The following is a 26,134-nucleotide window of genomic DNA, read 5'->3' as shown; positions in this document are numbered from 1 at the left end:
ATTCAACGTATATTGAGCTAAAACTCCATTTGAGGTGTATGTTTGCTGTCTTCACCTTTGGGGGCCACATCTGGGTTATTGAGTGCCACTTGGATGACGACCTGCGCCTCCATATTCTTGGTCTTAAGGTTCTCGATTGTTTCTCTAAGGTCCAGTAATTCACTGTCCTATAGAGACAAAACCCCCCAGATGTATGTAGTCTGTGCGCATTCATTTAAAGCATAAACATTGAAACATCATTCCCCAAAGCTCTGCTACTGACGGTTTTCCAAACAGATGTAGTTTCGCTTCTGCTTTCTGCAATGATTTACTGCCTGCACTTGACCAATGGCATTTACGGCAGACGAAGCCACAGACACGTCTACAAAAGCTCCTCCAGCTGTACCTCTCTGAATCACTCAAACAATCTGTAGGGTCACAGCCAATGGAACGAAACAGTGAATCCGGGTCACTGTCTCTCAGCGTGAGCTCTCTAGACTAGCTGCCTCCTGTACAGACGGCAATGTGGAGTATGGCACAGATAACGCAGTGACCCTTTGGGAGTAAATGAAAAGCCAGCAACCCCCAAAATCCATTCAACCCTAATTTGACCCATTTTTGCTCTCTCGCTCTCAGTGTCTCAGGTTACACATATTGATCTAAATTTGGGCGGTTAAAGCACAGATGAGGTTCGGGTAGTGTTTCATACATGAACCAGTCTAGAGTAATTAGAAATACCAAAAAATGGTTTGTTAGCTGTTTTTAGACTATGATAACACTGAAAAAAAAAAAAGAAGATGTAGAATTTACTTTGAAACTATACAGTATCCAAACAGTATCCTATTTTGCATCATGCTATGAAATGCTAATGCTGTAACTGTTACCAATAAGCCATAAATGGTGGAACTGAGATTTGGTTCGGACTTGTTTTTGGGATTGCCTGATCATACCTTCTGCTCAGCGCTGACGGAGAGGGTCTGGAGTCGAGAGGTCATGAGGGTCAGACTCTGCTCAAACGCTGCCACCAGGTTAGCCTGGATAAAAAGAATCGGTAACACTTTAGAATAGGGTCCAATTCACACTAATAACTATTTGCTTATTAGCATGTCTATTATTAACATTGGCTGTTTATTAGTGCTCATAAAGTACATATAATGCATGACATCCATAATCCTACCCAATACCCTAAACTTTACAACTACCTTATAAACTATTAATAAGCAGCAAATAAGGAGTTGATTGAGGCAAAAGTCATAGTTAATGGTTAGTTAATAGTGGGAATTGGACCCTAAAATAAAGTGTGACCAAATAATCCATTTCATTGCATTATATGAGCATGATATAATCAAAATAATATTAAATAATAATTGGAATGTTAAAGAAAAATACTGTTAAAAAGTTTGGGGTGTGTTCGATTTTTTGATGTTTCTGAAAGTCTCTGATGCTCACTAGGGCTGCATTCCTTTGATCAAAGTAAAACGGTGACATCGTGAAATACAACTCTTTTCCATTTGAAAAGATTTTAAAATGTAATTAATGAGAGGCAAAGCTGAATTTGAGTCTTCAGTGTCACATGATCCTTCAGAAATCAAGATTATCATCAATGTTGAGGTTTGCTGTTTGATTATTTGGAAACTCTTTCATGAATGGACGGAGTAGAATAACGCTTGAAACAGCAGTGTACACACAGAATAGAACAGAAGCGTCAGATGTGTCACTTACATTAGCAGACAGCTGTGAGGTCAGATTGGCCACCTTCTCCTGTGAAGACTCCAGCTCCCTCCTCAGCTTACGGATTTGCTGTGAAGAAACACACAACGTTATTAACCAACAGATTCAGATTTAAAGGAATAGTTCACCCGAAAATGTGAATTCTGTCATCATTACTCTTTCTCATGTTGTTCCAAACCTGTGTGACTCTGTTGCGTTTAAGAGGAGGACATGCTAGGCTGCTCTTTTTCTATACAATGATCGCAGATGTCAACTAAGGACCTTCAAACTCCAAAAAATAACAAAACAGTATGGTAAAAATGTCATAAAAGCACTCCATATTCCATGTACCACTACTTTTTAAGTCCTCTAAAGTCATAACGATAGCTTTATATGAGAAACTGTCATTAATTGACATAAAAATGTTCCCTAATAACTCTCTCACATCTCTTTTGCACAGTTCATATGGTCTACTTTCATAATTGGGAATTTCACTGAATGAATTCAGCAGAACAGCCAAAAAAAAAAAAAAAAAAAAAACTAATTCTGATGTGTTTTTTTTGTTGTTGTTGTTCCATTGAAGAAAACAAATCATACAGGATTGTCATTACTGCAGGAGTAGAGGATGACAATTTTCATTTTTGGTGAACTATTCCTCTAACCGATCAGATTATTTACTTTGACATAAAACTCTGAAATGTTTTTCCTAAACTACAGTATTACAGTCAGACTGAACTGCAGAAGCTCACTGCAGCTGCTGGGAAACTGTGACAGATGATATTTAACACTCCCAATAGCAACTGTGTCAGTTTATATATCTTCTCTACTTGGAACAGGGTGATAAACTCTATACATGCAACCGATCACAACAGAAAGACAAATGGTGAGTATGTTCACATGCTATGATGCACGGCAGAACAAAACGACACACAGTGAGTGAAATCAGACTCACTTCAAGCCTTCAGGCTCAGAACGCAAAACTTCAAGTACATCTCTTAAGAGACACCTTCATTTTGCATCAATAGATCAAGCATAGATCAATATATATATATATATATATATATATATATATATATATATATATATATATATATATATATATATATATATATATATATAAATCTCAACATGTGACACGTGGTTAGCTACTCATTTCCTTAAGTCATGATTGAATTAAACATCACTTGACAGAAACATAGCAGAGGAATCTAATAACAGCCTTCTGAACAGTTAACGGCAGTCAAAGGCTTTGAATCAGTGTGTTAGTTCATCAGCTGACGTGAGCTGTTCTAATCTCTGAGAACATGTGACGGAAACAGGTTATTAATATGACTGTAATTCACTTCTGAACGACAGAGGGAGAACATCACAGAGAGAGAGACAGACACTCACCTCGCCCTGTATTCTCTCCTCCGCCTGAGAGAAGCACGGAAGAAAAGAACAGATAGAAAGATAGTAAGATGCTAAAGACATGGAAGTTCATAGGGATGAAAAACAGAAATACACATGGAAAAAAGATTTAAGACGGGGCTGCATGGTTTGGTCAAATTATTTTGACTAATACTGTGCTTTTGAATTGCAACATAATACAGATTTAATATCTCATAGTGCGTTGATGTCAAAGCTAAATGAATTAATAAACATAAGTGTGTTCACACTTGTTCTCATTAAAGGAACTAAATTGAGACCACTTTCAGCTGACTTAAAATGATGCGATAGTAATGACATTAAATGTGTTTTTAATAAATCACTGGTAATTTTTTTTTAGTTGTTTATATTGTGGGGTTTGAATCAGTTTTTTTTGGGGGTACAAAAACAGGTCTGTTCTTTATCCATGCTACAGCTCACATCAGCACCCAGTCATGTGCAGCAGTTCAATAACAGCTCTGTTTTAGGTAAGGAAAGCAGAGAAAGCTTCTTCTAGTCTCCCGGCTGTGAGGGTCCAATAAATCAGCAGTTCCCGCCGAGCGGCAGACTGCACTCTTGACAGTCTAGCACTGCAACACACGTGTGTGGAGCTCTGGAGGGAAGAAACGCCCTGGGATACTTACTGAGGAGTAGCTGGAGGAGGCATTAGACACCAGTGAGAGCACTGAGCCATGAACTACAGGTGGAAAAAGAGGGAAATAAACAAATGTGAGTTTAAAAGTATTAAAATACCTAAATCCTACATTGCAGCAAATTCTGATTATTTAATGTACTACAGATCCTGCGTTGTGTTTAATAATTTGTTGAGTCCCATTTTGTTTACAGAGTTATGTTTCAGCACAAAAACAGTTCGAGAGTTGCAAACTTTTTGACTCAGTAGTAATATTTTGTCCATTGTTGTTTCATCTGTACACCTCATCTGTACCGTATGAACCCGAAGTCTCACCGTCATCGCTGGCTTCTCTGTCTCTGAAGGAGCCGGATCGGATCATGCTCTTGGGTCGCTCGGCGAGCGATAGGGTGCTGCCCAGAGGAGAGCCCTGGTACAGCTCAAAACTGGCCTCGTGAGCGGGGATGCTGTTGGATCTGGTCATTCTTGGCGTTCCTGAGGTGGGGCTGGGTGCTACTGCACAAAACAGACAGCAGAGGGAGACAGAGGTTATATATAAAATACCAATCACAGCACATTAGATAAAGGAGCCTTGCATACTGCCTGTAAAATCAATTGATGTAAAGGCTGTAAATGTATTTTTATAAACACAAAGTAGCCATTTGTTACATTTCTGAAATATATTTCAAATAATGATCTTTATCTCCATCTTAAGGATGTTCCAGAAAGCTTCTGAAGTGTTCAGTCACTTACTGATGCTGGTCAGTGATGTCTTTCCTGTCAGTATGGGTGAAGGGAACAGTGGCGGGCTGCTGGTCTCAGTCAGACTCACTATAGTGTGTGAGTGACGTCTCTCTTTACTGTCCTCCTCAGCCTGCGAGGAGCTGTGCTGGCTGATGGGAAACAAGAGTGGGACGTTAGTTCATGGATCTACATCAGATCAAACCGTTTGCCCCATCAAGAGGGACACCATCATGAAACAGCAGACGTGAAGTTAAATGACAAGTACCTCAAGCCTTTCTTTGGGAGAGTATTTCTGTCCCTTTGTGAGCTGAAAGAAAAAAAAAAAAAGATTGAGAAAGTGAGAAATAGAGCATTATTTTAATGTTCATATGCATGGAAATTAAGAGATCAGACACCACAAATAGATCAGAGTGATTTGTAATGCAAAATGAGCAATTAGTATTTCATTTAGCGGGATTATTAGCAGAGATATAATCACAGTGTTGACATAGCCAATTGTTCTGCTTTGACTTTTGGGTGGATGTGAAGCGAGTGCAAATCTGCTGTAATGTGACTCTCTGGATGAGGTAAAAAAAAAAAAAAAAAAAAAACTTAATGTTAAATATTAAACTTTAGTGTGTAAGGTAAGAATGACTTTGACTTTATAATCACTGAGTGGACGTTTGCCGTTACTTTTATAAATGACCTGACATATGACTATTGCTTGGTATACAACAAAACAGATGAAAAAACAGCATATATTTACATTTAAAAGTGCAGTATATGATATTGACAGCAAGCAGTTGAAAACATTGGAAATAGTCGTTCCTCCCCAGCCTCGATGCTCATGTGGGTTGCCAGATTGAGGACACGCAACAGGATTGGCAGTAAATGATAATGGAAGATGACAAGCCTTAATAATATAATACTATAAGCCCGTTTTAATATACCTCTGGTCATTGAGCTTTTTACATGGGTGCCAAGGCTTTTAAGGTCGGGTCTCTGACCCAGTTTATTAGCTAGCTTCCATGGATGAAATATGCTTTATGGTGAAATACGGTGTCGAAATACTATTGGATTTATCTAGCAGTGGGTGCAATCACACTAAAACAAAAACAGACGATTGGACACAGAACACACATTTCAAAGCAGATTAACTGGCCGTGGCATTGTTTTTATAGATACATTTAAATATCTGCAAACATATGGTATTTTATGCTTTATAAAAGTAAAAAAAAAATGATAAAACATTTTTACGAATTTGTGAGAAGCACTTGCTAATAAGTAACCAAGCAACACTAGTCACCTAGTAAGAATAGCATCCTAGAAACCACATAGAAACCAAGAATATTGGTAATCAAACAGTTAGTAGTAGAGGTAGCCACTGACTTCAATAGTATTTTTTCCCTTTTTCAATGGATGCCATCAACTGTTTGGTTACCAACATTCTTCAGAATATCTTTGCTTGTGTTCAAGAGATGCTCAACAGCTGTTTCCACCATCTGAATGATTACTAACCCCTCCAATTATAATGCTGCAGTGCTGTGAAACGATAAATGATGCTAGAGAAACAGCATTGTGAAGAATATCTCCTCTGGACACACAGGACACCCAGTGAGTGAGACTTTACCGAGGAACACATCATCAAACTCTGATGGACACTAGATGCAATTCTGTACAACGGATATATCCAAGACTTCATCAGTAAGAAATGAATTAAGAGAGTTGTAGACCAGAGCTCTGATGGAGGGAGATGAGCTGCTGAATTGAAACATTAATAAAGTCATTGTCAATTAAACGATTTCCTGGCTCATGGCCCTCATTAGCCGTCAGCTCTGCGCGGCCTGCACCGCAGCAACAGAAATAATGAGCAAGATTAAGGCTGTGAGCTATTGGCCAGTTTTAATCTGACTAAGCAAGCGTTAACAAAATTTGATGGTGGTGTTAACAGAGAGGTCATGTGTGGCAGAGAGCGGCATGAACCTTGTGGTGAAAATAACCTGGGAATAACAGGAAGAGTGAGCTGCTTTTAGATGTTTCCACTGGCACACCCAGTGATGAGCTGCTGCTTTGAACATGACACTGAATATAGCAGTTTTGGTCACGATGTGGGATGGCTGCTGTTTTAGTCCAGAGACAGGAAGTGAGCTCGGGTACTGAATTTTTTTTTTTTTTTTTTTTTTTTAGATGTAGATGAATTCATGAACGGCATATGTTTGGTTTGTTTTTCAATTTGTGGTTCAAAATATAATATAATCTAATGTAAAATGTATCCTATAGAAAAGTATTTATTATATTAATTGTAAAATAATGTAATACAATGAAATAATGAATTCATAATAGTCATCATGTTTGTTTCTAGTGCTTCGTGGACAAAACAAATATAGCATAATACAAAAAGAAAAATCTATATGGATGATTCTTAATAAGAAAAGATTAAATAAAAATGTAATTCTGTCTGTTTTAAAGGTCACATTCTAATACTTTTTATGAAACTTTTTATCCTATTATATCAAGACATTTTCTTAGTTTTAATCAGGAGATGTAATGAATTCCCAGTTCCTAGATTTATATTTTCCCTTCTTAAACACAGTAATATAATATAATATAATATAATATAATATAATATAATATAATATAATATAATATAATATATTTATAAAATGTATCATATGAAAGCTATTTCTATAAATTATAATATGAATTTATTTTGATAAATTAATTCATAATAGCTGTCATCTTGTTTCTTTCTAATGTTTTATCAAATAAATATAACTTAACTAAACTAAAGATTAGGAACAAGCCATATGAATATTATGGATATTAGGAATATAGATTATATTATAACAGAAAAAAACAGGATACAAATAATCAATAATAATATATTATATTATATTGTGATTTTATATAAATGTATTTTTTTTTAGTTCATGTTAATTATTAAGAAGGATGGGGGAGATCTGATTTTTCTGATCACTAATGTTAAACACATTATTTTTTAACCATCTTCCTTCAAATCTCAAAAGTGTATAAAAGCACATTTTTACAGTGTTTAGAAGTAAACTAGCATAGCTCATGTTATCAGGTTAAGTGAGCACAGACAGGAAGTGCAGTGCTCACCTGTCTGTCGTGAGCTTGAGTGAGGCTCTGCTTCCTGTCGACCACCCACCATCCTTCCCTCTGTCCTCATGTCTGGGCCTGGGCTCCGTCATGCTCCCCCCTGCTGGAGACACGCTCATCTGCAGAGACAAGGACTCCATGCTACGGTGCAGCCCTGAGAGTCTGGGGTAGAGCGAGGGAGAGCCGCCAGCGCTGACCCCTCGGCCCACCGTGGCGCTGGAGAAACACTCAGAGGAGTTGACGTTGAGGATGGGAGCCGGACTGGGCGTCAGACAGCTTGTGCTGCTTATTCCTGATAGTTCTTGTAATTTGGAAAAGGGCGGGACTTTGGGAGGAAGCTGGTCCTCCACGCTGACTATCCCACAATCCAGACTGTTGGAGTTGACCTTGTCCAGGGGAGCAGGTTTGGGCAGAGATCTGGCACTGGAGGGCCTATGAATGCCAGGATACAGAGAGGAGTTCAAATCCAGATGCACAAATAACTCACACAATAGAAATAGAAATAAAAAAAAATTACACCTTTCAATCTTTAATTGTAATTAAAGAGGTATTTTGCTAATTTCTAAGACTGGCTAAACATATAAAATGTGTTAAAATGTGTTTAAGAACTTTAAACATGTCACGAATATTACTATACAACAATAAATAACAATATTTTTCAATAATATGCGTGCTGTATTATTTGCTGGTTACATTCTATTGACTAAACCAATGGTTATTATGGAAACGTGACATGGGTTCACACCTCTACCACAGCAACATACTTAAAGTATAAAGAATGAATTAATATAAAATAAATTAAGTTAGTCCAGAATTCAGAATTATGATCTAAAATCATTATTACCAGTTCTGTTTCAGGTTTTGTTTTCAAGTGACTTCAGTAAAATTTCTAGTTTTTGAAGTTTTCATCTAATACTTATGTTTTATTTTATAACTATATATATATATATATATATATATATATATATATATATATATATATATATATATATATATATATATATATATATTTTTTTTTTTTTTTTTTCAGTTAGGAAGTCCAAAACTTAACCTAAAAAAATCACAATTTCATTACGCATCAGCATTATACATACATCTAAAACCATGTTATGAACCTTATTTCAGGACAGTGAATAAATGTTTTAGCAACTTAAACTGAAGACGTGTCACTTTGCAAGATTTCTAGTCAATTTCAAGTAATTTAATCTTTTTTTTTTTTTTAAGGACCACTCTGAGTGAAAACCACAGCCAATCAGAGCAGATGTGAGGTTTAATAAACAGCTATGTGGAGGAGGCACATCTCACCTCTGAGAGTTGGGAGAGGGCAGCTCTGAATATTTGCCCAGGCTGGATGGCTGTCGAAGTCCCAGTAGTTTGGAAGGAGGCTCCAGTGTGCTCTGTGTTGGTGTCAATGCGCCGTTTCTATGGCCGCCTCCGCCACACTCAGAATCAGACACCACTGCCTTGGCTTTGGCTTTCTCCTTCTCCCGGTCCGTCTGGTTGACTGGAGTGAGCCCTCCTGTACTGGCCCGATGGGAGCTCTTTACACTGCCTGGTTCCTTCAGCCTAGATGGGGCGGGCACTGTTTTTAGGCCAACATCCATGTTGCTGCTGACGGGACGAGCACCCGGCCGTCCTCCCATCAGACTCAAGGTGCTGGACTTAGCAGGTCTTGGGAGACTACGATACTGGATGTTGTTGCGTGCATTCGGAGCCATGAAACTTTGATCACAGTTCGACACATCAAGACTGATCTTTCGTCCTCCACCTACCCCACCGGCAGAGGGTTTCACTGGGATACCAGAGGTTTTAGGAGTATTGTTTTTAATTGCAGAGTTTTCAGAGACGGTGTTTTCACTATTTGTTAGTATAGTGGCAGTGCCAGATTTCTTGTAACCGAAGGAATTAACCGTGCCAGCGGAGGGACGGACAATACCGGACGGAGGTTTTCGGTTCTCGCCATGATCTTTCCCTGCATCCGAACTGGAACGCTGTAAGCCTGATGATTTCACTGCCATTTTAGCTTTGTCCATGACTCGCTGATCGTTCTTTGGAACTGCAGGTATAAAAGTAAACTCAGTCAGACATTAGTAATCTGTGGTGGACAGTAATTAAATATTCTTATTTTGTTACTGTATTTAAGTACATTTGTCAAGTATCCTTGCTTTATTTGTGTCTTTGTTAAGATCAACTTTTATATATTGTCATATGGCAGAATGTTATTTTGTGAATTCGGTATAATGAAATGTGTTTATGTGGTTTAAGGTTAAAAAAACACACTATTTTCCACAAAGTATATTATTGTTTCTCCTTTATGCCCCAACTTTCTGAAACGCATAATTTTTTACAAACTCATCGGCCTGAAAAGCGAGGTGTACGCTGATTGGCTAGCTATCCAGTGTGTTGTGATTGGCTGAATACCTCAAGCATTTAACGGAAATGTTATGCCCCTTAACATACTGTGATGCCGTTTCCCAGTCAGAACACCGGTGCGACGAGACAAAAACAATAAAACCCATTACAAACGAGCCATTTGTTGCATCCAGTGGGAAAATGATTACGGATTATAATGACTTAGGCCGTTCACATATCGCGCCTAAAAACACGTGGAAAATGCTAGCCGTACCGCTTTCTCCTCCTTTCCAAAGCGCTCGGGCAGTTGAGCCCCTGAGGCGTCTGCCGTTGCTAAGCAACCATGACATGCTCTCTCCATGAAGATGTGGAAATTTCAGCAAAGGATATGCTCTAAAAATCGCTTGCAGTATCTCTGCTAGTAAATTTATTTCAAAATGGCAATCCATATACAACTATGGTCAGCTGTACCTTCATCTTGGCTGAGCTTTCAACATTGTTAAGGGAAAGGATGAAGCTGATTGGTTAGTTCTTGTCACATGACCTGTGGTGCGCTTGCAGCTCTCTGAAAAGTTGAGATGTTTTTAACTCAATGCGGTGCGGACTAGCCTGGAAAGAAACGAGTGCATCGCACCGAGTGCATCACACCGCACATTATGAGTGCGAATACCGCACGCCTACATTGGAAATTAGCGTGCAAAAGATGCGATATGTAAACGGCCCCTTACACTGTCTATTTTTGCTCCGATGCACTGTGCCATGTAAACATAAATTGAATCATCAGGGGCAAATCCTTTACATATGTAAACGTACTTAAAGTCTTTGAGAACAGCTGACAAATATTAAAAATACAATACAAATATTCCCACATCATGATGTAGACATTTGGGGGCATGTTTAAACAAGATGTTTTAGGAGGGCGTCGATAAGTCTTAACTCTTATAAAGAATACCTCTTTTGTTTTGAGACATTAGTCTTTACAACTTTAGGGATCTTACCTATTCACAAACAGCATGTAACACTCCAAAGAGAAAGGAAAACTCGAAATCGCATCATATGACCCCTTTAGAAATGTGCCGTTCCTTGTTATTTTGAACTGGAGAAATTGTCACCTGCTCTGAGATGCAATAGCAGTGCTTGATTCATGAACAAGCTGATTCTTTACAATGTAACTGTTAAGCTGGTTCACAAACCACACTGAACAATCCATTCTTGAATTTAATTGAGCAGACGGAAGCTGTTCTTGAGTCAACAACTCACCGAATCACGTGATCCGGTCAGAGTGAGTGTCCGTGAAACAACTCACTGAATCACGTGATCCGGTCAGAGCGAGTGTCTGGGAAACAACTCACTGAATCACGTGATCCGGTCAGAGCGAGTGTCCGAGAAACAACTCGTTGAATCACGTGATCCGGTCAGAGCGGGTGTTCGTTAAACAACTCACCGAATCACGTGATCCGGTCAGAGCGAGTGTCCGGGAAACAACTCACCGAATCACGTGATCCGGTCAGAGCGAGTGTCCGGGAAACAACTCACCGAATCACATGATCCGGTCAGAGCGAGTGTCCGGCAAACAACTCACCGAATCACATGATCCGGTCAGAGCGAGTGTCCGGCAAACAACTCACCGAATCACCTGATCTGGTCAGAGCGTGTGTACGGGGAATCAACTCGCTGAATCACGTGATCCGGTCAGAGCGGTTGTCCGGCAAACAACTCACCGAATCAAGTGATCCGGTCAGAGTGAGTGTCCGACAAACAACTCACCGAATCACGTGATCCGGTCAGAGCGAGTGTTCAGCAAACAACTCACCGAATCACGTGATCCGGTCAGAGCGAGTGTCCAGGAAACAACTCACCGAATCGCGTGATCCGGTCCGAGAGAGTGTTCGGCAAACAACTCACCGAATCACGCGATCAAGTCCGAGCGAGTGTCCGGGAAACAACTCACCGAATCACGTGATCCGGTCAGAGCGAGTGTCCGGCAAACAACTCACCGAATCACGTGATCCGGTCAGAGCGAGTGTCCGGCAAACAACTCATCGAATCACATGATCCAGTCAGAGCGAGTGTACCGGGAAACAACTCACCGAATCACGTGATCCACCGATACTTTTCTAAGTGATCTGATTTATAGTAATCACCCTTAAGTTCAAAACCACATCTCAGAAAACCTTAGCAATCACTGATCAGCCACCCAAAAACATAATATCAATCACTCAGAACACCCCAGCCTTGTGTTGATGAGTTTTGCACCATGCACTCACATTTTCTTCAAATAATTAATCTAGTTCAGTAAATAGGTTTTTGTCTCTGAGGTGATTGAGCAGGGTTTCTTAGGAAAGACAGATTAATGCAAACTCTAACCACACACAACTTTAAAGTAAGCTTTTACACTTCATTTAACACCACAATATATACAGTTTGCAACACACACACACACACACACACACACTAATAATAGCACACGTCCTCTTCATTAGAATAATGCAGTATGTGGACACAATCCATCATGAAGTAAAGGATCACTCAGCTGTAACATAACAGTCTGCTTGAATATTCAAAAAAATTACTTAAACAGAGGAAAGGAAGTGGGTATGGCAAAACTGTTACAGTATTGACAACATGAAATGTGTGAACTTGCAAAGCCCACCCTGGTGGCATCTGGATCCTCTCAAGTATATTTATAAATATGCGGCAAAAAACGAGGCCAAAATGCTTGCGCAATTGTGACTCAATCTCCGAATGAACTGAAAAAACACACATACAGAAGAAATTGTTGGCTTTACTATAACAACATTATCCATGGTGTGCAAAAAAAAAAAAAAAAAAAAAAACATTGCTGGAGTAACTTTAGCATTTAAATGGCTCAATTAGCAAAAATAGAGCAATAGTGAAAACCCACGTTTTTGTCAGTCACGAGCCGCTGTAATTCACACTGCTGCCACCCAGATGATGGCCAACACAAGTAAATACAGCTCACATCAAATTGAGATGGAGGTTAGATGTGAAAAGAATTATGTTGAGTTGAGGCCATTAGCAGATGATGACTGGATTGAATGCTAGCATGATTGTATCAAAGGGTACAAGAAGGGAAACACACATTTCTTACATGTTTGTTTAGACTGAAGGGAAACCGTAAAAGTGAGCCAGAAACAGAAAGAGAGAAAGAGTAAATGGAAACAGGAAGGAAAAAGTATCTAAACAAACTCAAACTGACAGAGATCAAGGTTAAAATTGTTAAAGAAAATGAACGAAAGAACGAAAACTAGGCGGTAAAAAAACATTGGCGTTAACTGAAAAAAAAATCCATCTCCTTTCTCAACTTGTGAACAAGATTAACTTACATGATGAAATGAAAGAAATAGATGCCTCTTCTCATTCAGTCAATCAGCAGATCCTCATTTATGAATGAGATATAAATAAGTTCACGAAAAAGGTCTTTAAAAGCAAGAATGTAGTTGCATGCTTCACAAGCGACGTCTGAAAATGAGTCAGCACATCGAAGTGATTCATTCACTTGAATGATTCGTTCTAAAACGCTGATTTGTGCTTAGAAGCACGGCCCTTTTACCACAGCCCAGAAAATCCATGAGATCAGCTTGTGCTGCAGCTATGGGATTGATCAGTCAGAGAGAATTATCGTCACTCTGTCTGAGGAACGTGATCCCATAAATAAGATTGATAGTTTATTTTCTCTCCCACTTTATAAGAGGCCGTATTTCATACACATCTCGCATGACATGGATTGAGGTTTCCAGTCCTATAACTACATTTTCAAATATGGAGTATTTGGGATCCAATTCCACTGGATGATAAATCATAAAGACAACACTGAATAAAAGCTGGAACTAATTCTCTCTGTTACTATATGTGGGTATAATCTTGTTTTTCCAGTGCCATCTCGTGTGCTAAGTCTGTCCAATCAAAGTGTCTGTCCACAGGGAGAGGCAGAGAGCGCTGACACAGACATTTGGCTTGTCGGTCTGTAACATCTACAAACTCGCTGAAAGACTAATGATTGCTTCTGTGTTCCACTGTCTCTGGGACAAACCACTCCACTCAAGCGTTCAGCCAGTTTTGGTTATGCTTGCATCTGCTTTAGCTGAAAATGACTTAGGGACATGTGCATGTGCACTCTTTTTTGTTTCTGTGGATTCGGTATGAACTTCAACTTAAGCTTAGGAAGATAACAGGTGATTTTGTTCGCTCACAATAGTAAGATTTAATAGGGGAATTTCAAGATGCAAACTCGTCTGAATTCTGAGTTTATCTTTTTTTACCTCACATTTGTTTCTTAGTATTACGAGAAACAAATATGAGAGAAAAAGTTGCAATTACATCTTTTTTTATTCATTCCATGACAGATACATGCTTCCATAGGTTCTTATTTGAAAGTTTTAGACAAGTTTAAACAAATGTGATGAAGAAGTACATATGAGATAGTTCTTAACTCAAAAAAGACTCACACATCGGTCTCAAACTCTTAAAGAGCACGGTATAAATCTGAAAGTTTACTGTGGCAATGTTTTGCTTGTTAATATTATAAGTTAATATGTATTATTAAACACATTATTACTATCTTTATAATATTACTGCATCATGGTTTCCACAAAAATATGAATCAGCTCGAATGTTTTCAGCATTTAATATAATAAATGTTTCTTGAGCAGCAAACCAGCATATTAGAATGATTTCTGAAGGATCATGTGATGCTGAAGACTGATGTAATGATGCTGAAAATACAGCTTTGAGCACAGGGATACATTACATTTTACAATATATTCACATAGAATAATGAATTGTCTGTATTTGACAGGACAGGACAATCTACTTTGCTTTCAACAAATTCCAATTCTTGGGTTCTCCTAGAGAACCGATTTCTTGTAGGGGCTGTCATGACTGCTTCACTGAAACTGTAATTTGGAGAGAAAACATCTAAAGTCTGTTTTCTGAATAAAGCGGATCGAGTTGCGCAGTTCACTGGGTGCAACTGCTTACATTTCACCAATCTGTCATTCATCCTCTTCTGTGTGTTCGAAAGCTGGACCGCATTGGCCACCGCATGAATGGCAGACATGTGCACAAGTGTTGACGTTCTGGCTACATGTCAACACGCTAGCTGAACGCAAGTCTAAACATGACTGCCTTTCATTAGAGTGACATCATGACGTTTTTCTTTTTGGATAGAGGGGTTTATTTTATAACACGTACAGTAGAGCATCCAGATGGTCTCTTTCAGGTCCAGCTGCAAAAACGCTGTGCTCCCCAACATGCCTCCCGTTGTGTTGCAAATGACAAACGGACCCCCATGAGGTGGCATTAAATGTACAACAAAACAATTTTTCTTCTGGTTTCTTGGAGCTCTTTTGATTTGAAGAGCTCTTTAAACTCTAAGGTTGTAAACTGCGAATGAAACAGGGTTTAAAAACATCAGCTGAGGTGATGCTTTCACAGGAAGAGGTATAATGGTTGGTGTTGGGTGATTTAGGGGTTTTAAAAGCTGTTATCATCCCCAACCCCGCAATCCCCAACAGCTGGCAAGATCTGGTGCCAATCCTCCACTCCAGCACTGAGCCGAACAGGGCGTCTTTCTCTAGCAGCTATTCTACACATGTCAGCGGCAGAATCAGGCTTTGTTGGAGCTCTGCATTGGATCTAATGACCCAGCACTAACTGCCATCAGCTGAGTTTGCCATTGAGACAGAGGACTGCGTTCAAAGATGAAGCCGATTAGAAGAGTGGCTGTGTTTCTAGATGAGGTCAAAGCCATTGATACTGGACTCTGTAATCACTTCACGGTTTGTTGACTCAAAGGTCTCGGACGATAACATTAAAACCAAATATAAAAGTCAAATCACAAAAAAGATCTCTTTGATGACTTAATTGTTTTGTCTAGACCACAATGAGGTTACATGGAGAGCAATTTTTGACTTTTGCTTAAGCTTCATGCTTCTCAGATTTTTGATCTCAACGATGACACGAATCAAGAATCAAAAGTAAAAGATATCAGTGTGAACTCAAACACTTTAACAAACAATGTGACAATAATTATGCATATTGCTATTGCTGATACCTACTGAATTATAATAAATATTAAAATTCTTTACTATGTTGTCTAAATAAATTTGAAATAGCTCAATCATTGAAAGCTAAGATCAATGAAAAAGCATATTATTGACAGATTACATTTGATAACATTCAATTCAATTCTTAGTGTTTTTAAAAATGTAGTGTAAAACATTTTAGATAAACATTAAAGCTAAATGTAAAACAAGTGATATCTACTGATATATGCACTAAATATATGTGTATGTGATTTTTAGATATTTAGTAAAAAAAAGTCTGAGGGTGAGTAACATAAACTTTTCTTCTTTTGGTGAAAAATAATTGGGAACTCCATTGATTCTCCTGAAAGCGCAATACTGCTGAGCAATAGAAGTTACTTTTGGGACAGTATATTTAAGTTATGCTTATTCAGTAGATAATTTATGCCTGTGTTGGCAGGATTTGGAGGACAGAATGTCAGGAATCATGGGAGATTAATAGCAAGGTTTCCATACCATCAGATGCATGTGTGTCTGTGAGTGGCATCACTCACCTCCTGGCACTTTGAGCATGCTCTGTGAGGTGTGCGTGATGGGGGAGGTCACGCCTACAGGAGGGTTACGGCTCTTCTTCAGTCTGCTGGCTGGGTGGCCAAGCGTCTGCGGTTTCCTCAGCTCACCCTTGACTCCAGTGTCATCCTGACATCTGCCTTTCTTCCACCTGCTGGACGACTCCGCCTTAAGGCTGCCCGTGTCATATCCTCCCTCGTTCCGACACTGAGCCTTCCCCTCCTCGTTGTACCAGGAAAGGCCACTTTCAACCAGCGAGCGCTTCTCAGCATCAGTGCGAAGCTGTGGAAAGAGTTCATGTTAAAATAAACACTCAGTGACTATTTCAGAATAGAATTTTGAGAAGAAAAGAACCTAAGACACTAAAGATAGTGGCCATTATTTTTCTGTGGTAAATGTGACATGACATTCTGGACATGGACAGTAGACCGTACACACAGTTTCAATGGAGGGACAGAAAGCTCTCGGACTAAATCTAAAATATCTTAAACTGTGTTCCGAAGAACACAGTTAGGTAACGACGTTATTTTTTCAGTAACGGGGTAATCTAACTAATTACTTTTCCCGTCGTTACAACGCCGTTAACATTACTGAACGTTAAATGCGGTGCGTTACTATGCATTGATTGCATGATTGTTGATGCAATCCGAACGCACACCTGGCTCATACAGCGAGCGAGCAGGTGGGTTAATAACGAGATAAACGATTATGATTGGCTAAGGCAGAGTCATGTGTTTCATAGTAGCCAATCAGAGCCAGTGTTTTTGCACACATGCCGGCACATGCGTCAAACACACACACACACTCACACGCAACAGCTACACAAAGATTCGCGCAGCAGAAATGGCGAGCCAGGAGCAATCCGATGAAAAATTGGCATTTTCAAGGTGGAGATATAAGCACTACTTCAAATTCATTGCGGTCAAAGGCAAGAACGTGCATGTAATGTGTACATGTAATGTGATACACACGCATCTACAAAGCTAGTGGCCAAAAACACTTTTTTTTACAAAGATAATACTTGAAGTGCAGGATAAAAGTTATGTACGGATACCTTTCTGTTCTACTCATTTCAACTGACTTGTGAAAACTGCTAAAAAATTAAATAAAAATTCTTTGACATATAGCAATTTATTTTCATTTTTTTTTACAGTAATGCAAATAGTTACTTTCCCTGGTAACGAGTTACTTTTATTATAGAGTAATTCAGTTACTAACTCAGTTACTTTTTGGAACAAGTAGTGAGTAACTATAACTAACTACTTTTTTAAAGTAACGTTCCAAACAGTGATCATTAATGACATAATTTTCATTTTTGGGTGAACTATCCCGAAGTAAGAGGAGTGAGTCTGACCATGTTGCTCAGTGAACTAGGTCCGGCTTAAGGAGAAGCTCTGTGGAGGGGCATACCTGCTTTATTAAATGTAAATAACCCTTTGTGAAAGGTTGATGTCATCTGAGGAACGTTTGCACCCTTACTGGGAATTATGGGAAACGGCAAGCTCACATATTTGTACAATTATACCTGTCTGAACTTGTTTGTATTACAGTAACGTTGACATGTCATTTCCTTCTTCTGGCAAAGACAGCCGCGTGGGTCAGATCAAGAAAGAAGCCTGGGATTATTCCCTCCTCCTTCTTCATACCTTGATGAGTACAATAAAGTCATCTGAGGAGGAGGGGAGGCTTGGATGTGAGTCTGAGGGGGGTTTGGAAGAACACTGTGATCTGTTTGATGGAGAAGATATTGAAAGGGTCCAGCAGAGCGTGTGTGGTGATACTGTAACCTCAAAGGTTAATCAGGTTCAGAATGGGATGACAGGCACAATCTGACTCCATTCTCTAGAGAAGATTCCTGAAAAGCAGTGGACTTTTAGTGTTACCCACAATGCACTGGGAATGCTCAAATTCTTAAACTTAACTGAAATAAAATGTATTTGAGTATGTCCTTTTCAATTAAAAGTGGTGTTTTCTTTCTGCTTCTGTTTTCAGTCCCACAGTCCAAGATTACCTTAAATTTCCACAACACATTTTCCAAATTTTCCTTTTTTTCCAAGCATTTCAAATGTTTTACAACATTGATAATAATACAAAATGTTTCTTGAGCATCGATTCAGTAGCCTTTGTTAGAATGTTTTCTGAAAAATCGTGTGACACTGAATACTGAAGTAATGATGCTAAAAATTCAGCTTTGCTTCACATAAATAAATTGCAATCGAAAGTATATTAAAATAGAAAAGAGTTATATTAAACTGCTATAATATTCCACAATATTACTGTTTTTTTTATTGTCATTTGGTAAAATAAATGCAGCCTTTTAAAAAAAATCTTACCAAGCCCAAAAAATTGAATTTTTATTACATATGTGTTCAGTATTTCATCAAGGATTAACATGCTTTAACTGTACTGTACCTCACAGGTTTATTTTAATTTGCAAACAATTATTTGTGTTTGAGTCAACATAAGTGTGCTTTATTTTTTTTATTTTTTTTGTGTGAACTTTGTGTGTTGGATCTAATTAATGTCTATAATGACATTCAAAATCAATACAGACACTGTGGCCCATCTGTACTGAAATATTGTAATAAACGTTTCTCACAAACTTTAATTTTATGTAGCCAGAATGGCTGAAATGAAACCAGAAAGCAGTGTGGTCTTCAACAAATCCTAACCAACACAAACACAGCTTCACACACAGAGAACTGAACCCATGCTACGACATGGGAGTTCAACTTTGAGAATGAAACCAGAGTCTCTCAGAAGACTTCTTGGCCAGGGAAGAGTCACATCACTGTCTTTGGGTGGGATAAACTGTGTTGTCTGTGTTCTGTGGTGATAGATTTCAGATGAGTATTGACTGAGTCAGTGTGTGCTCTGTCACTCTAAAGTGGTTAGCGGTTTGTAACACATTCATCCCATTAGCAGTAAGTACTGTGTGTTCAGGCTAGACTGATCCAGTATTGTGTGTCACAAATTGGCCAACTTATGCAACAAACCTTGAAGTAGAAACACAGACTGGGCAAGCAATATTTCTATCCAATTAAAGTGAATTACCACAATGGCAGAGTTTCGTCGAGAGCCAATGGGAGTTGTTGGCAGGGAGTTGAGGGCGGAGCCTGTGTTGAACTCATCTGCGCTGAGGTTGTCTGAACCGTCACTCAAACCACTGCTGATGGAGCTGCTTTCATCCCAACTGCAAAGAAAACACAAAAATATCATTTCTACCCTGATCCAGGTCATAATTAGGTCATATTGATTTTTTTAATGCAAAACAGTAAAATGAATAATGAATTGCTATAAAGGAACATATGTATATATTTTAGAAGAAATACTATTTACTACATTGACCTATTCTAACATTCAGCAATCAATCCAGAATATTTATGAAAACTAAAATAAGTCATTACGATAATGACTATCATTATAATCATGAGCACATTACTATGAGTCTGCATACACACATATCATTAAGTATGTAATATTTGACTTATTATTATTCAGCAGCTCTGGCCCACTCTGATGATCATCATTGTGAATTACTTATCTACTAGATTATAGATAATTACTTATCAATGACATGCTAGCTATTCATAACAGAGGTTATGAATTTTACACAGCCATTTTAGCCATTTACACATAGGTCGTAAAGGTACAGTGGCAAAACAGACAGGACAATTCTAAGATCAAAGAATATTATTACTACCCTTATAAGTGGACTTCAGGGAAAATAATTTATATAAGAATGCATGATTAACAGGACAAACCTGATTCAGGCATGCTATTCTTAAATTGATACTTATTTTAATCTGAATTTGGTCATATTCTGATAATGTATGCATCATATAAACACAATAACCCAATAATGAGATTGAGACAATATTCAATCTTCCAGAAATCAGACAGCTAGTATATGCCTGTATTAATCTGAATTCTTTGTCATGTAAATGTCTTATTTACAATATATGTTGTAACTAAAAAAAATCACTTTTATCTGCGCATATCCAAATTTAAAGGATATGTTTTATTAAGTTCTCACATTTTTGAAGAAAAGACTTATTATGTTATGTTTTTTGCATTCCTGTACACTAAATTAAAGCACTGTGGCCTGAATTTTTTTTTAACGGAGAACAGCCATTTTGGCATTAAAGAACTTAATGATGAGATTATCTATGCCTATTTTTTTTTATATATTCAACAGCAGGATTTCAAAGTAATTTTTAATGTTTTTCAATCAGAACCTTATTAAAGATGCATAAGGATATCTGATTTTGTCTGGTCCTGGTGTGTCAGGATCATTAAGGGCTCCAGGACGAAAGTGGACTGAGATAAAAAAAAAAAACACACATCTTGTCGCACAGGACCTGATAAGCCCTGAGGAAGTGATAAGTCGATCCTCACATCACTGAACATGTTTAATGAAAAACAGCTTAAAAAACAGCTGAAACTTTTCCGATCAGAAGCACTTATTGATAAACTTGTTGTGCCACAAAGGAATCTAACCAGTTCCTAGCACATAAAATTGGTGTTATGTAACTGTTGCCCTTATCTCATAATATAACACAAAGTCACAGGGGTTTCTCATCTTAGCGAGGCTGTCTGCTCAACTGTGCAGCTGTCCAGCTGACTCTGGAAAGACATTCCTCATTCTGCAATATACCTTTGGAAATGGATTCATTGGATTCAATTATTTTCTATTGATATAACATCAAATCTGTTTACAGGTGCTGGTCATGTAATTAGAATTTCAGGCTTGTATATTATATTCATTCATTACACACAGGCTGATTTCAAATGTATATTTATTTTAATTTTGATGATTATAACTGAAAACTAAGTTAAATCCCAAATTCAGTGTATCAGAAAAGTTACAATATTGTGAAAAGGTTCATTATTGAAGACACCTGGTGCCACACTCTAATCAGCTTATTAACTCAAAACACCTGCAAAGGCCTTTAAATGGTCTCTCAGTCTAGTTCTGTAGGCTACACAATCATGGGGAAGACTGCTGACTTGACAGTTGTCCAAAAGATGACCATTGACACCTTGCACAAGGAGGGCAAGACACAAAAGGTGTGTGTCTTTTTGCAAAAGAGGCTGGCTGTTCACAGAGCTCTGTGTCCAAGCACATTAATAGAGAGGGAAGAAAAGGAAAAGTTGTGGTAGACAAAAGTGTACAATTGTGAAACAAAACCCTTTCCAAAAATGTGGGGGAGATTCACAAAGAGTAGACTGCAGCTAGAGTCAGTGCTTCAAGAACCACTACACACAGACGTATACAAGACATGTGTTTCAGCTTCGCATTCCTTGTGTCAAGCCACTCTTGAACAACAGACAGTGTCAGAAGAGTCTTGCTTCCAAAAGGACTGGACTGATGCAGAGTGGTCCAAACTTGTTCTCTGATGAAAGTAAATTTGCATTTCTTTGGAAATCAGTTTCCCAGAGTCTGGAGGAAGAGAGGAGAGGTACACAATCCACGTTTTTTGAGGTCCAGTGTAAAGTTTCCACAGTCAGTGATGGTTTGGGGTGCCATATCATCTGCTGGTGTTAGTCCACTGTGTTTTCTGAGGTCCAAAGTCAACGCAGCCATATACCAGGAAGTTTTAGAGCACTTCATGCTTCCTGCTGCTGACCAACTTTATGGAGATGCAGATTTAATTTTCCAACAGGACTTGTCACTTGCACACAGTGCCAAAGCTACCAGTACCTGGTTTAAGGACCATAGTATCCCTGTTCTTAATTGGCCAGCAAACTCGCCTGACCTTAACCCCACAGAGAATCTATGGGGTATTGGGAAGAGGAAGATGCGATATGTCAGACCCTAGACTGCAGAAGAGCTGAAGGCCACTATCAGAGCAACCTGGGCTCTCATTACACCTGAGCAGTGCCACAGACTGATCGACTCCATGCCACGCCGCATTACTGCAGTAATTCAGGCAAAGGGAGCCCCAACTAAGTATTGAGTTCTGTACATGCTCATACTTTTCATGTTCATACTTTTCAGTTGGCCAAGATTTCCAAAGATCCTTTCTTTGTATTGGTCTTAAGTAATATTTCTAATTTTCTGAGACACTGAATTCCCTTAGTTGTCAGTTATAATCATCAAAATTAAAAGAAATAAACATTTGAAATATATCAGTCTGTGTAATGAATGAATATAATACACAATTTCAAAATCAAAAGCAAAGCAAGTCTAAATGATTTCACGAAACAAAAATAATAAGTAAAGCAAAACAAAATAAAACAAAACAAAAAAGCACAGAAAAAAACTGAAAAGCTAAACAAACCTTAATAAAATAAAACAAAAACAGCAAAGAAAAAACACAAAAGCAACACACAAAACAAATCACAAAACAAAAAGCATAGCAAAACAAAAAAAAACAGAAAACAACATAGAAAAAAGCAAAAAAGCAAAACAAAGTAAAACAATAAACAGCAAAGCAAAAAATAAAAATAAAAAAGCAGCAAAGAAAAAAGTAAGCAAACTATAACAAAACAACAAACAAAGCAAAGTTAAGCAAAAAAAAAAAAAAAGTTAAATAAGTCTAATTATTTTATACAATTCTTCAATGGCTTTGAGACATCATAATAGCCTTTGAATGTCATCCACAAAACACAATAAAGTTTCCACACTTTCCCTCCATTTCAACCTCCAGTTTCCATTTTCCAGATGCTTTAAATTCCTCAGATGTCTCGTTGACACCTAAATACTGGATTAAGCAGCAGCATATTGTGAGGAGTCCGTCATTATAAGATATCCAAGCGCATTCAGTTATTTTGCGAGAAGGCCAAGCCCTAAGGTGAAACACTTACGGTCTCTTTATGAGTGATAATGATCAGGGTTCAAGTTTCAGGACTGTTTGGAGCACCTCAAGCGTCAAGCTCTGTGATTCCTCCTCAAAATTCTCATCTACAGACCTGAGATGACAGCACTCCACTGAGGGTTGAAAGGATGAACAGCAGTCTCATGTTTAGCTCTGAGAATTTTTATTTAATGCTACGTCTCATTTGACAGTTTTTTTTTTTTTTTTTTTTTTTTTGCTTTGATGCCTTGCCAGCATGCCACATATATGTGACGTAAAACACTATGATCTTTCTTCAAGCTTGTGAACAGCTATGATGTGTCAGTTTAATCAAAAGCAGCATCTCTTCTGTGTGATCTTGATTTATTTCTGAAAGTGTCACTTTAGCTGCACAACATTAACAAGTAGAGCCTCCCTGTAGAATTTCTGCCGCAGGTGATGTGGAAAAGGAGGACGAGGAGACCTTGAAAACCTCGCATTTCCAGCATCCCACAGACATAGGCCTCACTTCAAACGCATGCCATAGCGCTTTTCGATAAACCCAGACTAAAACTATGTGTTTGATGTTCTGTGGAAGACAGAATAATGCAGATAAGCACAGCAACCTTTTGGAGATGCTGCTCTCCTATGACCAGCCCTGTTCGTCAGTGGACGTGAGTTTAGGATTTCTATTTTTTCTTCTTTTTTTTTTTTTACAATATGGATTTCATATGGATTTATTTCTGGTGAGCTCATGAGCATTAGCCTTAACCATCACTGATAAATACTGTACCATAACACTCTGTGACCTCAGATTAAAGAATAATTAAAATGCTACTGGAAGCAGATGATTTAAATCCAGCTTTAAAGATGATATGCAACAACATTCAAAACCTATTTTACATTCATAATATTATGTATTTTGGAGTGAAACAGAATACTTAATGAGAAAATTAGGGTCTTATGAAATCTGTCACTATAGTATTAAACAGATAGGCCTATACTGTGAAGAGTAAAAAGACATTTCCAGAGAGAGAGAATAATGGTCAAGACATGTTGCAGTCTGGACTCAAAACTAGATTACCTGCATGAGCAGCAGAACACAACATGTCTTACCACAAGCTAAATGCAGCTCTATGGCTCCTACTTTAATTCTAACATCATTGTAGGACCATATTGAATACACTCCCACATTATACCTTTTCAACAAGCAAATACAAAGTGCATTCTATTTATTAAAAAAAGCAAGGAGAAATGCGCATGTGCAATCATTCTCAAGGCTAAATAAAGAAAGACAGCTAAAAAAGACAGACACCACTGAGTTAATTACGCTAGTGCTGTTAGAGCTGTCTTTCTCCAACTGAAGCACACTCCTCTATCTGTCCTCCCTTCCCAGAAAAGGGCTCTCCAAAAACACAATGACATTGTGTCAAGGCTGCATCGTAATTGCAGAGAGCCCAAGCCCTGCCAGATAAAAAAAAAAGAAGAATTTGAAGAACAAGCGTCCTCCTACCCATTCCCTCCACCCTTAACCAAACATTAATTTTAATTGCATGGATGCAAGGCAAGCAGATAATAGCAATAGTGCATTTCTAAAGAAGGCATCCACCATCCAAGTGCTATTTGGAGGGTTTAAGGTTAGTAAGAATGAGTTTTCTCATGATATCTATATCAAACAGAAAAAGTACTTACATGACAATGAACAGTCTATACGTGTTTATATATATATATATATATATATATATATATATATATATATATATATATATATATATATATATATATATATATATATGGTGTACCACAAGGTCCTAACTTGGGTCCTCTCAAAATATGTAAAAATATGTACATATTTTGTTAAATTTAAAATAAACTAGATACATTTAACTAACATTAACTAACATAAATGTCACTGTGCATGTTTTGTTTTTTTCACTGTGCATGATTTCAAGATATATAAAACATTACTAAAAGGCTGAAAAATACTATCCATGTTTCTTTTACTTTATACACATACTCGACAGCAACTGCATGTCACCAGTGGCATATGGCCATTATCTTCAACACATACAGAAGTATATATCAATTGCCTACATGTTCGGCATAATTCTTGCTTTGCCCATATCAATTTGCCCAGCTTAGCAAAATACTGGAATGCCAAACGACAGGTGGCAGATCCTCTTTCATCAGCACCAACTGGTCACACACAATCCACAAAGGGAGTGACAGCTTAGAGCGAAAACGAGACGTGTGTCCAACACTAAAACCTAAAGAGTGTTCTTTATCAATCATCTGGACTTGCACAAAACCAAAAGGACGCAAGGCGATCTAACCACACATGAAAATGTGTTCAAGTAGATTTGAAAATTGATCGCTATTGCATGAAATACACCATTGTTAAAGCAATGCTACAGTTGTCCTCTGAGGCGAGAACAAAGGCACGGTTAAAGCCAACATATACTGCCAAACTTGGCTGAGGTGAACTGTAGACTTGGCTGCCCATCAAGATGTTTTAGTTTTTTTTCATTGGGATAGCAATCTGTATAGTAGATAGTGTGTAATATGTAGATAGATGTACACTTTGATGTGGTTTGAAAGTTGGCATGAAGATTATTTATTGATGTCCTGGGGTATGACATTGCAAAATATAACAAAAATATAAATAATAAAATACATGTGCCATGCATCAACATACCAAATATGTCTGAGTGCTTTTTTCTCCTTCTTATCAAGGTCACTATCAGTCACCTGTGCCTTTGTTCTAATCTCCCTGTACAATACCCCACTTATTTTAACCCTCATTTAAAGTGATCTTG

The 26,134-nt window shown here is 38.1% G+C and overlaps 1 protein-coding gene across 1 annotated transcript in view; it reads right to left on the bottom strand.

The window, feature by feature from the left end:
- LOC113070266 (neuron navigator 1-like) overlaps positions 1–26,134 on the bottom strand; it is a 120,536-nt gene that overhangs the window by 12,203 nt on the left and 82,199 nt on the right. The window contains exons 7-18 of the mRNA XM_026243496.1: positions 19,594–19,732; positions 16,524–16,821; positions 8,876–9,626; positions 7,571–8,002; positions 4,737–4,778; positions 4,481–4,620; positions 4,064–4,243; positions 3,741–3,793; positions 3,082–3,105; positions 1,702–1,779; positions 930–1,013; positions 56–167 (exon numbers count right to left, since the gene is read on the bottom strand). Coding sequence (XP_026099281.1) covers positions 56–167; positions 930–1,013; positions 1,702–1,779; positions 3,082–3,105; positions 3,741–3,793; positions 4,064–4,243; positions 4,481–4,620; positions 4,737–4,778; positions 7,571–8,002; positions 8,876–9,626; positions 16,524–16,821; positions 19,594–19,732 — 2,333 coding nt within the window. The remainder of the gene's footprint in view (positions 1–55; positions 168–929; positions 1,014–1,701; positions 1,780–3,081; positions 3,106–3,740; positions 3,794–4,063; positions 4,244–4,480; positions 4,621–4,736; positions 4,779–7,570; positions 8,003–8,875; positions 9,627–16,523; positions 16,822–19,593; positions 19,733–26,134) is intronic.

Source organism: Carassius auratus, unplaced genomic scaffold (genome assembly GCF_003368295.1).
Source record: "Carassius auratus strain Wakin unplaced genomic scaffold, ASM336829v1 scaf_tig00003633, whole genome shotgun sequence".
NCBI classification, from domain to species: domain Eukaryota; kingdom Metazoa; phylum Chordata; class Actinopteri; order Cypriniformes; family Cyprinidae; genus Carassius; species Carassius auratus.
This window is presented reverse-complemented; position numbering and strand designations above follow the sequence as displayed.